Raw genomic sequence first — 14,189 nt, forward strand, 5'->3', positions numbered from 1 at the left:
GGAGCATATTCACTCGGTGGATTTGCTTTGTACAGTCATAAGTTTTAATGTACAGTTTTTAGAAGCCATTTCCTATTTTGAGATTTACAGTGCCAGTTTGTATTAGCAATGCCAGCCAATGACCTTTCATTTACCAAATAATTGTATATGTAACAGGCAGATGTTATCAGAGACAGTGAGTTCCTGACACTAGCGCAGCGGAAGGCACCTGCTGGTATGTGGTACGAAGCACTACCGTATCCTCCCCGGAAGCGTGTGGCTGTTGGTTCACGGCTTGTGCAGTGTCTAAATATGCTGACTGCCTTACCTCTACGGCATCTCCTGTCATCTGTCCCACAAAGCTTGTGCTGCCGCACTTTCACTCTGTCTTTTCTTTCCCTGCTAAAGAGTTAGGTCTGACTTCTTTTCCCTTGTCTCTCTTATTTCCACCAGTGGACCGGATCGTGGGTCTGGATCAGGTCACGGGGATGACGGAGACGGCCTTCGGCTCTGCCTATAAAACCAAGAAGGGCATGTTCCGTACCGTCGGGCAGCTCTACAAAGAATCGCTCACCAAGCTGATGGCGACGCTCCGGAACACCAACCCGAACTTCGTGCGCTGCATTATCCCGAATCACGAGAAGCGGGTATGTGTTTCAGAGCAGGTGCTGCCACTGGAGACGGATCTGGGCCGGCTCACAGAGAGGAGGCTCTGAAACTGTCGTCTGCTTGATTAGGCTGGGAAACTGGACCCACACCTGGTGCTGGATCAGCTCCGCTGCAATGGCGTCCTGGAAGGGATCCGTATCTGCCGCCAGGGGTTCCCCAACCGGATCGTTTTCCAGGAATTCAGACAGAGGTATTGCTCACCTTGACCTGTGCTTCCTGAATATCCAACAGTGTGATGATGAGGAAAGACTTTTCCTTGTTCCCCAGAGAGTCTCTTGTTTTCTTTTCACAAAGGAAGGGGGTCGTTGTCATCATTACCTTTCTCGTCGGTCAGGAACATCGACTGCCTGCTTGGCAGAGGGGCAGGGTGCCAGTAATTTCTGTGGGTGCAGCACAGACAGCTCCTGTCCTCGGGGTGCTGAGGCAGTTGTGAGGAAACGCTGAGAGCTGAGAATGTACAGTTCACTCATTCAGACAGTTCTACCTAGGATTTAAACGTAATGTTTTTTTTAATATATGAATAATGTATGTTCCTTTTAGGAAATGTTTTAAACATGTAAAAGGTAAATAAGAATTACTCAGGTGTGACTCCTGAAAGCGTTTTGGGATGTTTCTGTCTGTCTTCAATGAATTTATCTGTTTATGTGTATGTATGTGTGTAGGTTTGTATTTTTCATGCTGTGTGTGCCCATGTGTGTATACTTACAGTCCTTTTACTAAGATAGAATAGGAATAGGAGAGATCAGAAAAGGAGAATTAAGAAAAAGACAAGAGGGAAAAGATCAGGGGCAGTAGAAATGGATGAAAACATATTGATGGGCTGCGGTTACTTTAAGAGTCTGTTACTGTAATTTTGTTAAATAGTCCGTTTGCCTTTTTTCTCCTGGAAATCAAGTTTCCAAGTATGACAGCATTTGTTGTTCCATAAAATAAACAGGACTATAGGTCAAAGAGTGGCCTTTCCTCCCACTGTTCCAGAGAGAAACCAGTTGAAAATCTGTTCCAGTCCTTACAGGTTTTCAGGGAAACCCTAATCATGGCCCCACTGTATGATAAAGGGGCTGGTAGAGTTTCACTTTTCATTGATAGGAGAAAAGGAAACATAGTAACTGGTTTCCAGAAAACTGTTCATGTAGCCAGGATTCTTTTAATACAGCCATTGTCTGAGACTGGGACTTCCCTGGTGGTCCAGTGGCTAAGACTCCATGCTCAATGCTGAGGACTCGGGCTCAATCCCAGGTCAGGGAACTAGATCCCACGTACTGCAAGAAAGAGAATCCACAAGCTGCAACTAAGACCCCGTGCAGCCAAATAAATATTGAAAACATACATATATATAGTTACTGTCTTTGTACTAACATTTTCTTGGAGAGTAACCCACACACAGGAAATGCATGGGCCTTGAGTGTGCAGGTCAGTGAGCATGTGTGCTCCCAGCCCAGCACTGTTCTGAGTTACCCCAGTACTTCCTCATGTTCTAAACAGAGGGCTCCGAATGTTGCTCTCATAGCCTTTTTTGTTATCTGGTAAGTGCCTACAAGCTGACAGTGACTGAACATGCAAAGAGTCAGATTTTCCTTGCATCTTAAGGATGTGGATATTTTATAGGAAATACAAAAACAAAAGGTTTTTTCATCACAGTGTTTTTGATTCTTCTCTGCCACAACTACTTAAATATGGTCTCTGACCGGGGAATTCACTGCATTTTCACTTTGCCACTTCTTTTAAGAAATAGAAACTAGATCTTCAGAAAACATCCAATCATCAGCTGGTCATTTCTTTAATTCTTAATTTGACACAATTGCCCATCATATTATTGCCTCTTAGAGAAAGCAGAACTCATCATTAGTAGGTGAACATTTCCACAGATTTTGACAAAAGGCTTTATGGCTGCTTTTCTTACAGATACGAGATCCTCACTCCAAATGCTATCCCTAAGGGTTTCATGGATGGCAAACAGGCTTGTGAACGAATGGTGAGCTCTCCTGGATTTTCCTGGTTCGAGGACTGTTGATATAATCTTTCCTATAGCAAAAATAATAAGCAGACACTTTCTCTTTTAGATCCGGGCTTTAGAATTGGACCCAAACTTGTACAGAATTGGACAGAGCAAGATATTTTTCAGAGCTGGAGTCTTGGCACACTTAGAGGAAGAACGAGATTTAAAAATTACCGACATCATTATCTTCTTCCAGGCTGTTTGCAGGGGTTATTTAGCCAGAAAGTGAGTAGAAAATCATGAACTAAATGCTTGAAGTGTGTGCTTGTGCTGAGGTGTGTTTTGTGCTAGAAATAATACAAAGGCCTGTGAGACGTAAGGTCCCTGTCGTCTGGGTCTGAGAGGCAAGTAAGCAGATAACACATTCTAAATAAGGACATAAACAATGGGCTGAGAGAGACAGTGCAGGGTCGGGTCCTGCTCAGTCCAGGTCCTCCACAAAGGCTTCTCAGAGCCTTTGCCTGTGAATGAGAGGCATCAACGTGATGACCTCCAGGAGGGAAGAGAAAGAGTACCTTAGAGAGAGGAATGTTTCTCCCATTCAGACAGATACAGAAAGAAAAGAGTAGCAGAGGAGTGATGAGCACGGCACAGGGAAGGGGAGTAGAGCCTTGTTCAGGCCGACACGGACACACACGTGTAGGGAGGTAGTTGGCAGGGGATGTTTGGACCACATCTGTGAACCAAGTGCCAGGTCCTGTGACACACACCGAGGTCAGCTGAGCAGGCCAGTGATCCAGCGGGGGTGTGATCATATCCCTGACCACCAGCCCAGCCCTCCTGGATCGTTTGCCTCTAGTACGTCTCCATGACAACAGCTGTCTAACAGTTCTCTCTTATTTGCCATAGACTGGATATGTCCCTCAAATTCCTAGGTTGGAATCTAATCCCCAGAGGGATAGTGTTTTGGAGGGGGGCAGGGGCTTAGGGCTGATTCGCGCATGAAGGTAGGGCCCTCATGAATGGGATTAGTGCCCTTGTGTGTGAGACCCCAGAGAGCTTCCTTGTCCTTCCACCGTGTGAGGTGACAGCGAGAAGACAGCTGTCATTAAGGAAGTGGGTCCTCACATGGAATCTGCCGGGACCACGGCTTGCCCTTCAGCCTCCAGAGCTGGGAGAGGTGAATGTCGTCGTCAATCAGCAGGACAAAAACACAAACAGGGTTTCTTGAATCAGTTTTCCCTCCCCTTCTTCAGGGCCTTCGCCAAGAAGCAGCAGCAGCTGAGTGCCCTGAAGGTGCTGCAGCGCAACTGTGCCGCGTACCTGAAGCTGCGGCACTGGCAGTGGTGGCGCGTCTTCACCAAGGTGGGTGCCGGGCTCCCCGGACGGCAGGCGGGGCCGGGGCGAGCCCCGGGGGGTAGCGGGGATGCAGCATTGGGTGTGCATTGTTGTCCTAGGTGAAACCACTCCTCCAAGTCACTCGCCAAGAGGAGGAGCTCCAGGCCAAAGACGAAGAGCTGCTGAAGGTGAAAGAGAAGCAGACGAAGGTGGAAGGGGAGCTGGAGGAGATGGAGAGGAAGCACCAACAGGTACGGCTCACCAGCTCCCACATGGCCCTGCGTGAAGATGCTCATTCCTGCTGGTGGGAGCCACCCAGTGAATTATCAGTAAACAGCATCTTACTTCATGTGTATTTTCCACTCCTTTCCAAAGCATAGCTGTTTGAACCTAGAGGGAGCAGATGCCCTAGGCCAGACATTGGGATTTCTATACATAGGAATCAGCTTGACCTCCTGCACGTTTGCCTCAGTCACTCTTTGACACACAGGTGACCACACTTGCTCTCAGGTGTGTGTTTAACACCTGTGAGACTCCTCCTGGTATTGTCACCTTCTGTGGCTCAGGAGGGAAACAGAAAAAAGGAAAAGGATGAGATTGTTCTAGGCCCCCACCTGCCTCTTCTGCAGCCACAGTGGTCATGAGTCCACATCCTGTTCTTAGGAAGTGTGCTTCATGGACAGAGCAGAGACTTGGGAAGTGTTTATGGTTGAAATGACAGGACTGATGTGTTCAGGGCCAAAAACTAATAATAGAGGCCAGAATATATACGTGTGTGTGTGTGTGTGTGTGTGTGTGTGTGTGTGTGTCTGTGTCTGTGTGTGTGTCTGTGTCTGTGTGGTCACTGTCTTTGTGCTGACTTGATAGCATTGATAGTATTTCCCTCCAATTCCTTGGCCCTTTTGTGAATTACCTTAATAGTAAGAACAGGAGTTCTTAAAATAGCATGAATTTAATGTGTATTATTCAGGATAACTTGAGACAACAAAAACAACCCATAATGTTTTCATTCAGGTTATTTTGCTTGCACTGAAGACATATTTTGAAAGTGTTGTCCGTGATATTATATATGTTTAACCCTGGGTTTCTTTGGTGACGTGCCCTGACCACTGCAGTCCTTCCAGTGACCGTCCCTTGTGCTAACAAGCCAGTCACAGCAGTGGGCACTTTGTTGTGATTGCAGCTGCTGGAGGAGAAGAATATCCTGGCAGAGCAGCTGCAGGCAGAGACCGAGCTCTTTGCCGAAGCAGAGGAGATGAGGGCCAGACTTGCTGCTAAGAAGCAGGAATTAGAAGAGATTCTCCACGACTTGGAGTCTAGGGTAGAAGAAGAAGAAGAAAGAAACCAAATCCTCCAAAATGAAAAGAAGAAAATGCAAGCACACATTCAGGTATCAGTGGCTGTTCTCATGGGATTCCAGTCTAGGTTTTCCAAGTGTATCTGTTGAGTGAATAGATGTGGGTTTGGATTCTCGTGTCCACTCAGGAGCAAGAGGGGCCTAAGTGATAAGTCCCCACCCTTAAAAGGTGACCAGCATTCAAACCACACACGTGCTGGGTTCCTTCAAACATAGATTTGTTCTTTTGAATGGGACTCTTTCCCCCCCCCCCCTTATGTTCTTAACACCTTACAGGATGCAAAGTGATTCAGAGAAACATCCCAGGGTTTGTGGGGGCTGAGGTTGTCTCCTTGTCCTTTGTATTACCATTAATACAATTCATTCCACTGCTCACTCCAGTCATTAGTGAGGTACCTGCGAGGTGGTTTGGTCATAAGAAATGCTCAGTACTGATGCAGGAGGTGGCCAGGAATCAGAATAAGCCACAGAGCCACCCTTTCTGGTAACTGCTTTATTTATTTGGCTGTGCTAGGTCTTAGTTGTGGCATACAGGATCTGGTTCCCTGAGCAGGGATTGAACCCAGGCCCCCTGAATTGGGAGTGTGGAGTCTTAGCCAGTGGACCGTCAGGGAAGTCCCTGGTAGCTACTTCCTTAGGGAGATCGAGCTGCCCTCACATGAAGCACAGCTCTCTCTCTGACTGAATACCCAGATGACTGATAGAGACAGCAGTAACTATGCTTGTACCCTGCAGTTCACCCACTGCTTTTTCTCCTTGAACCTCACCCCAGCCTATCCAGTATGGCCTTGAGTGTTAGTGTTTCTATATCTAACACCACTTTTCATGGGTCTAGGGCCAGACTGGCTTTCTTCTAAGTCTCTCCCTTAATTTTTTCCCATCACATAGGTTACCTTTGCAAAGCACAAACAATTCAGACATTTCTCAAAGCCGTGAAAGAGACCATATTGTTTCCTTGACAAATACCCAGTACGGTAATTTATCCAGACCCTCTCCACTCTTCAACACGGACAGCTTTCACGCATCCTCTAGTAGGTTGGCAGAGTAACACAAAAACTGTAAACAGTACACATTAATCCAGCAATTCTAGTTCTAGGACTTTATTCTAACCACAAATCAATGGAAGCCTATTATTATCTAACAATGGGGGATTCTTAAACTATGCTAATATACCATTTTAAATTAAAAAGATGTTTATTTTTACAGGTATTAATAACATAATAGAGTTGTAAAAGAATATATACAATAAGCTGTAATTAAAAGTATTTCTATATAACTTGTAAACTTTACGTATGATTTTATAAGGGACTATGCAGAAGCCCTAGAATAATATTCACCAGCAGTGGTGCATTCTGCTGGTATTATCGACAGTTTCCGTCTGCTCTTTGTTGGAAGTGTGCTCAGTTCAGTGGTGTTACTTTACTCTGTGTGGGCTGAGCGTCTGTGTCGATTTCACCACGCTACTGTCAACTTACTGTGTGCTTGAAGTTTTCCACAGTCGTTAATCCAGTGCAAAGGTTTCATTCCAAACCCAGTCGTGATAAACTTGAGCAATTATGTCGAGTCCTATTCTGATACACGTGTTTATTAGCTACACTAAGGTAAAGTATGAAATAAAGAGAAGCCATTGCAGTAAAACTGTGCGTAAATGCTGGAATCCCACCCAGTCTGGTGGTGCGTTCACGCGGTGAACCTGGCGTGACCTGAGACAGCCCTTCCTCAATGACCTGTACTGTTTCTGCTGTTGTTTCTGAGTTCTCTTCTCTATCGGCCAGACATACATAATAGAATAAATCAACACATTATTGACAGTGATTTTTGCATAAACTAACATTTGTGGCTGATGATTTGTTATGTAAATAGATATGAGTGAAACACTCAGGTTGGTAACGTTTGGGTACCCAAATACATATAAATACATCTGATCAATGAGGTAGTATGTGTTTGATATAGTTTTACTACGTTATTCATATTTCCCTGTGTTAACTGTTCTAAAATATGAGTTGTAATTACTGTATGTTACTCCATTTTACAAATATACCCACTTTTAATTACGAAAGCTTTAAGTATGTTCATAACTCCTCGATATGATAACACTTTGCTACAGGTTTTTTAAAAAGACACATATGACTTTTCCTGAAATTGCCTTTTAAAAGAAATGCTCTTTTTCAGAGCAGCTGTTTTTCCCATACTGGCTTCTAGCAAGATTGATCCACTTTGTACTTAACCTATAGTGGATACAAGTGTCTGTTTCACATAATTACATTTAAGAAAATATCCCTGCTATTTTGAAAATCAAAACTTGGTATTTTGTTGTGACCTGAACTTGATGGTTGGTGTGTATGGAGTCTCGTGGAGGAAGCAGGGAGACTGACCACATGGCTTCTTTACCAGGACCTGGAGGAGCAGCTAGATGAGGAGGAGGGGGCTCGCCAGAAGCTGCAGCTGGAGAAGGTGACAGCGGAGGCCAAGATCAAGAAGATGGAAGAAGAGATTCTGCTTCTGGAGGACCAGAACTCCAAGTTTATCAAAGTAAGGGAGTATTTCCATTGAAGAGCTGATCTGAGAATATGGAAAATAGTTAATGTCAACGCTCTCAGGAAATTCTCAGGATTTCATTTACTCAGTTTTCTCTCTTAAGTCTCTCTGGATTTGTAGTCTGTACTACACAGACTACAGATGTCTAAAGGCAGAAACTATTTCACTTTCTAAATTCACCAGGCAGCTTATAATCTCTGAGATGGTTTTCCCTGCATGTGGATCCCTCACCTTGATCCCCTCTGTATGATCACTGATCGAGCACTGGCTGTGGGGCTGTGCAGGCCGAGCCCCGGGGGCTGTCCCACAACAAGTGGTCCTTCCTTTTCTGCCCTTTTTTGGAAGATACAGTCTGCTGGGAGAGATGGTGCCGTATTATTAATACTTGTTTCCTAAGTAACAGTCAAATCCAGTTGTCATTTCGAATGCCTTTTCTGAAGCTGTTTTTCTTGTTCAGGAAAAGAAACTCATGGAAGATCGCATTGCAGAATGTTCCTCTCAGCTGGCTGAGGAGGAAGAAAAGGCAAAAAACTTGGCCAAAATCAGGAATAAGCAAGAAGTGATGATCTCGGATTTAGAAGGTTAGTGTTTGGGGGTTAGAGAAATTGTAGGACTACGACATGGTAGCCTTTAAGATTTTACTTATATCAGTGAAGTGAAAGTTGCTCAGTGGTATCTGACTCTGTGACCCCATGGACTATACTATCCATGGAATTCTCCAGGCCAGAATACTGGAGTGGGCCTTTCCCTTCTCCCGGGGATCTTCCCAACCCAGGTCTCCCACATTGTGGGTGGATTCTTTACCAGTGGAGCCACCAGGGAAGCCCAAGAATATTAGAGTGGGTAGCCTATCCCTTCTCCATCTTCCCGACACAGGAATCAAACTGGGGTCTCCTGCATTGCAGATGGATTCTTCACCAACGGAGCTATCAGGGAAGCCCAGATAACTTACAGCAGAACATGCCGTAATAGTAAATGTACAGGAGGACTGCTCATCAGTTTGGGTTCACTAGACTTAGGCCTCTTACATGGGACTGTCATCTGCCTAGTCACCAAATACTAATGCTTATGATGGAAAGGCACTAAATTATCTTTAAACTTTCACTTTTTAAAGTCAGTTTCTGTGGTAACACACACTGCCCTTTGGTGGACACAGTTGGGATCTAAGTCAAGTTGGAGCCATGCAGGCTGTTGAACTTCCATGTGTTTAAACGCTGTGTTAAGGTGCCTGGTTCTCACTTCACAAAGGGACAACTGCTGACACAGAAATGGGCAGAGACAGGAGAGTATGTGGAGACTGGCAGTGTCTCACTCTGATGGCGCAAGTCATGTCAGGAAATGCTGTAATTTTTTGCAAAATCTGAATCATTGCCTTCTGCAAAAGAAACATCAGGGTGGAAATTAGAAGGAGCACAGAAAACCCTCTCTTTGACCAGCAGCTGCCCATAGGTGTCTGAGGGAGGAAGAGTGTAGCTCCAATCACCCTGCTGTCCCCAGATCTTTTATAACTGGAGGAAATAAGTGGTTTTTAGAAAATATTTGGGATTTTGTTGTCCTCATTCTCAGCGTGAGATTCTTCCCATAAACCATTCTCACTCGCAGGTGATACTAAGGCAGCAACAGGCTTTAGAATACAGTGACTTGTTTTCTACTTTAACCAGTCTGTGTTTTGAATGTGTCCCTATGGAGTGATGTTCATTGTGTTGAAGAGCTTCTTGTATCTTGCCCTAAGAGCGCTTAAAGAAGGAGGAGAAGACGCGCCAGGAGCTGGAGAAGGCCAAAAGGAAACTAGACGGGGAGACCACGGACCTGCAAGACCAGATCGCCGAGCTCCAGGCGCAGATCGACGAGCTTAAGATCCAGGTGGCCAAGAAAGAGGAGGAGCTGCAGGGCGCCCTGGCCAGGTGTGCACTAGACACGTGGCTTCCTGGTTGTTAGGGTGACATAAGGACCTGGGGAACTTGGGGAGCCTTTGTGTCAAGGCAGCCAGAAAAGCTCATCAGCCTTTCTTGGTATTTATATTCAAAAATCATGAGTCGTATCATGAAATCCTTGGAAATCCACACCAGATCAAATGGTTTTAACCATATCAAATATTCTGGTTTCTGTACATTATAACTTGTAAAACCATATGTTTTACAAGTTTCAAGGAAATCACTTTTCAGGAATTAAATCCCTCCCTCCTGCATCTAGCATGGTTTGCTGTTCAGTCCTTAACCATTCAGTTATAGAATGGAAGTCATATAGTTACACCTGATACTTCATTTCTTTATCAAGATAACTATTAATATTTGGCTGTTTATAATTTATTATGATCAGGAAAGTCTTAGAAATTCTTCTCTGCAATTGCTGTTGGCCTCTGGCCCCTTAGCAGGTGACTGCTTACAACCCAGAACTACAGTTCTCCACCCCCGAAATGCATCAGCGTCCCACCTCCCCCAGTCAGAACTCCACCTACACTGAACCCCGCACGTGAGCAGAAAGGTGCACCAGAGGAACGAGAAGCATAGGGTGGAGGGAATGAAGGTGGTGGCTCTGCTTAATTAGAGGAACATTTTGCTTGAGGGGATTTTAAATACTATAATCATTAAAGTGAGAAGGTCCTACCTTTTCATGCCCATGAGCCCTTTGGACAGGGCCTGAGCCCCATCCTGATAGCAGCTCTGGGCCCTTGAGCCACTCCTGGGTGCAGCCACCCCTGCCCGGGCCATGACTGAGGGTGGAGGGCTGTGTGATGGGGCCCTGTGGGAGGAGTCCCCAGGCTCTGGCTCTGAGTGCCTCCTGTGCCCCGGTGTCCTGCGCAGAGGTGACGACGAGACGCTGCACAAGAACAATGCCCTCAAAGTCGTGCGAGAGCTGCAGGCCCAGATCGCTGAGCTTCAGGAGGACTTTGAATCTGAGAAGGCTTCGAGGAACAAAGCAGAGAAGCAGAAGAGGGACTTGAGTGAGGAGCTGGAGGCACTCAAGACGGAGCTGGAAGACACGCTGGACACCACGGCGGCCCAGCAGGAACTGCGGTGAGCGGGGGCCGGGCATGTCTCCCGTCCAGCAGCCCCTGTCCCTCCTGGTGACAACAGCAGGTGGAGCAGTAACCACACCTCCATCCAGCCTGTGGTGGGAGCATAGGTGTGCGGGTGGAGGACACAGGGTGCGTGGGGAGGGGTGACCAGAAAGCCCCATTTCTAGAGAAAGCTGCTCACAGTGATGGATGTGCCAGCCTGCTGGAAAACATCACGTGAGATAGCCAGAGGAACCCACTCTATTTCGGACAAAAGCAGAACTGTGATCTAATCATTCAACTAACTCTGAGCTAATTTAATGTCTGTAGAACAAAACGAGAACAAGAAGTGGCGGAGCTGAAGAAGGCTCTCGAGGAGGAAACGAAGAGCCACGAGGCTCAGATCCAGGACATGAGGCAAAGGCATGCGACCGCCCTGGAGGAGCTGTCCGAGCAGCTGGAGCAGGCCAAGAGGGTAGGGGCCTCCAGGCACGGCAGCAGCTGGGCCCTGAAAGCACATTGCTGGCCTGGGAGAGCCAGGCACCCCTGAGCTGGCTGGGCCATCTCTGGTCTCCAGGCCTGGTCCTCTCAGTGTCTCCTCACTGACACCTGCTTCCTCCTGCTGACTCAGTGCAAAACCTCCAACAGTCGGTGTCCTGCCCTTGCTCACCTGGTGCCTCCCCCCACCTCTGATCTGCCCCAGGCACCACATAGGGTGTCGCCTTTGTTCATTGTTCCCGCTTCCGTGTCTCGTGCTGGCTTCCAGAAGTGCCCCCCACCCTCCCCCCATATCTGTATCTGCTGTCCTGAGTGGTATGTTCCTGGAACAGACATCTTCACACTCAGAACAAGTGTTTTCATTCATTCATTCAACAGATGTGGACTGCAGGCTCACTCAGTGTCAGCACAGTTCTCCAGATACCAGAGCAGCGCCCTCTGTGGCCTTCATTATAAAACTGCTAGTGAACTGTTTTTCCTCCCCTCTCCTAGTTCAAGGCAAATCTGGAAAAGAACAAACAGGGCTTGGAAACAGACAACAAGGAGCTGGCGTGCGAGGTAAAGGTGCTGCAGCAGGTCAAGGCTGAGTCCGAGCACAAGAGGAAGAAGCTGGATGCCCAGGTCCAGGAGCTCCACGCCAAGGTCTCAGAGGGAGACAGACTCAGGGTGGAGCTGGCTGAGAAAGCCAATAAGTTACAGGTAGGCCTAGGAAACCATTCCGACATCACCCTCAGTGTCGGGTAGGGACTGACATTCAGGGGCACACTGGCAGCCCCCAACTCCTTGTGTTGGTTCTCCCACTTAAAGCTCACATTACCCCCAGATGAGTCTGGTAGATGAGGACGTGACTAGCTCGACTGCCTCTGGGACTCAGCTGGCAGTTCTCAGGGGTAGAGCTGCAGGCAGGCAGCCCAGAGCCTTCCCCACCCTCTGTGGCCAAGACTGCTGCGTCTTCCACGTGCCATCCCTTTGCTCACGTGATTGTGGACACTATTGGGTTGGTCAAAAAGATGCAGTTTTTCCATAACAGAATCACCACTCTTTTCTATCTGACTGCTGTTGAAGGTAGTCTGATCTTTTATTCCTCCTTGCAGAATGAATTGGATAATGTCTCAACTCTTCTAGAAGAAGCAGAGAAGAAGGGTATTAAATTTGCTAAGGATGCAGCTGGTCTGGAGTCTCAGCTTCAAGACACACAGGTATTCTAGGGGTGGGGAGGGTGTTCATCATAACTCTCCTGTTTCTATCATCTGTGAGCTGGTGAAACACGCTCGTCCCAGAACTGGCCTCTTATCACTTCTTTCTGATTTCCTGTTTTACTTTTATTTTCAACTATCTTGTACCACAAGCCTTGATGCTCAAGAGCCCTCCTCTGAGCTCATATCTAGAGCCTGTGTTTCCTTGTCTGTAGGTTGTGTGGGCGCCTGGCAGGGGGCTCTGGCCAGCCACTTGGGCGCTGCCTGGGGTGTGGTTCACCAGGCGGTGGTCCTGTTGTACACTCTTGCATTGCTAGCCATGTTAAATAAGATGGTTTTCTTACGGTTTTTGACCCATTCCACTGACCTGAGAGCAGCAGGAAGGGATTCAAGAAGTGAAGGATGTGGGAAAGGGAAGCTTGCAGGGCCCTGGCCCTGGCCCCTGGGGGTGGTATTGCCATTGCTTGGGAACAGGACTGATTTTGTGGTGGTGTTTCTTTGGCCACCACTCGGTTTTGGGGATCTTAGTTCCCCAACCAGGGATGGAACCCATGCCCTGGACAGTGACAAAGCTCAGAGTCCTAACCACTGGACCACCAAGGTATTCCCCAGTGAACAAGTTTAAAGCACTCTTGTATTAAGGGCGCTGTTTAAATGATCACGTATGTTTTAAAATCACTTGTTATTATCACTGGGTATTCCACTCCGTTTTTTTAACAAGGACATGGTGGTTTGGGTAATGACTGTAACCTGAGTACTGACCTTCTATCAAAATGAACAGGAGCTTCTTCAGGAGGAGACACGCCAAAAACTGAACCTGAGCAGTCGGATCCGGCAGCTGGAGGAGGAGAGGAGCAGCCTCCAGGAGCAGCAGGAGGAAGAGGAGGAGGCCAGGAGGAGCCTGGAGAAGCAGCTGCAGGCCCTGCAGGCCCAGGTGCGCGAGGCCATGGGGACTGTGGGCCTCCACGTGTGTGTCATGTCCCTGTCCTGCTGGGTGGTTCCGGCTCCATTTGGGACAGTTAAGTGGGTCTTGTCCTAAGTGAAACCCTTTAAGTGTGTTTTCTTCAACCTCATCACACACTAACCCTATGCTGTTACAATGCTGGGAAATGTAAGGTTCCAGTCCATTCATTGTGTGTAGATGATTAGTGAAGAAGTTTATGGTCTTAAGATTCATTTGCTCAGTCACAAAGTATTGATTTGTTTTATTCTTCTCACAAGATAATGAAAACAAGTTTTACCTTTTTTCCTCAAATGTGAAATCCAGGTGAGTTCTTTAATGTTGATCTTTTTTCCTTTAGTTGACGGATACCAAGAAGAAAGTAGATGATGACCTGGGGACAATTGAAAGTTTGGAAGAAGCCAAGAAGAAGCTCCTTAAGGATGTGGAGGTGCTGAGCCAGCGCCTGGAGGAGAAAGCCTTGGCCTATGACAAGCTGGAGAAGACCAAGACCCGCCTGCAGCAGGAGCTGGATGACCTGCTGGTAGACCTGGACCACCAGCGCCAGATCGTCTCCAACTTGGAGAAGAAGCAGAAGAAGTTTGATCAGGTGGGGCCCACACTCCCAACCCCAGGCTCCAAGGCCAGCACCCCACGTTTCCTCCTGGCACAGCCCTCACTTTCATCATTTGGGTTTGAAATAATCCCTTATTTAAAACAAGGTGTATTTGTAGCAA

General features: G+C 47.1%; 1 protein-coding gene across 6 annotated transcripts in view; it reads left to right on the top strand.

Moving 5' to 3' along the window:
• Window positions 1-14,189, top strand: part of MYH10 (myosin heavy chain 10) — a 154,989-nt gene that overhangs the window by 125,339 nt on the left and 15,461 nt on the right. For all 6 annotated transcript variants that reach the window (XM_040243384.1, XM_040243385.1, XM_040243383.1 and 3 more), the window contains 16 exons: window positions 433-626; window positions 717-838; window positions 2,554-2,623; window positions 2,712-2,872; window positions 3,844-3,952; window positions 4,045-4,176; window positions 5,109-5,315; window positions 7,677-7,814; window positions 8,278-8,401; window positions 9,553-9,724; window positions 10,625-10,837; window positions 11,149-11,293; window positions 11,809-12,015; window positions 12,411-12,515; window positions 13,294-13,446; window positions 13,814-14,062. In XM_040243384.1, coding sequence (XP_040099318.1) covers window positions 433-626; window positions 717-838; window positions 2,554-2,623; window positions 2,712-2,872; window positions 3,844-3,952; window positions 4,045-4,176; window positions 5,109-5,315; window positions 7,677-7,814; window positions 8,278-8,401; window positions 9,553-9,724; window positions 10,625-10,837; window positions 11,149-11,293; window positions 11,809-12,015; window positions 12,411-12,515; window positions 13,294-13,446; window positions 13,814-14,062 — 2,501 coding nt within the window. The remainder of the gene's footprint in view (window positions 1-432; window positions 627-716; window positions 839-2,553; window positions 2,624-2,711; window positions 2,873-3,843; window positions 3,953-4,044; window positions 4,177-5,108; window positions 5,316-7,676; window positions 7,815-8,277; window positions 8,402-9,552; window positions 9,725-10,624; window positions 10,838-11,148; window positions 11,294-11,808; window positions 12,016-12,410; window positions 12,516-13,293; window positions 13,447-13,813; window positions 14,063-14,189) is intronic.

Source organism: Oryx dammah, unplaced genomic scaffold, assembly GCF_014754425.2.
Source record: "Oryx dammah isolate SB20612 unplaced genomic scaffold, SCBI_Odam_1.1 HiC_scaffold_8, whole genome shotgun sequence".
Taxonomy (NCBI): Eukaryota; Metazoa; Chordata; class Mammalia; order Artiodactyla; family Bovidae; genus Oryx; species Oryx dammah.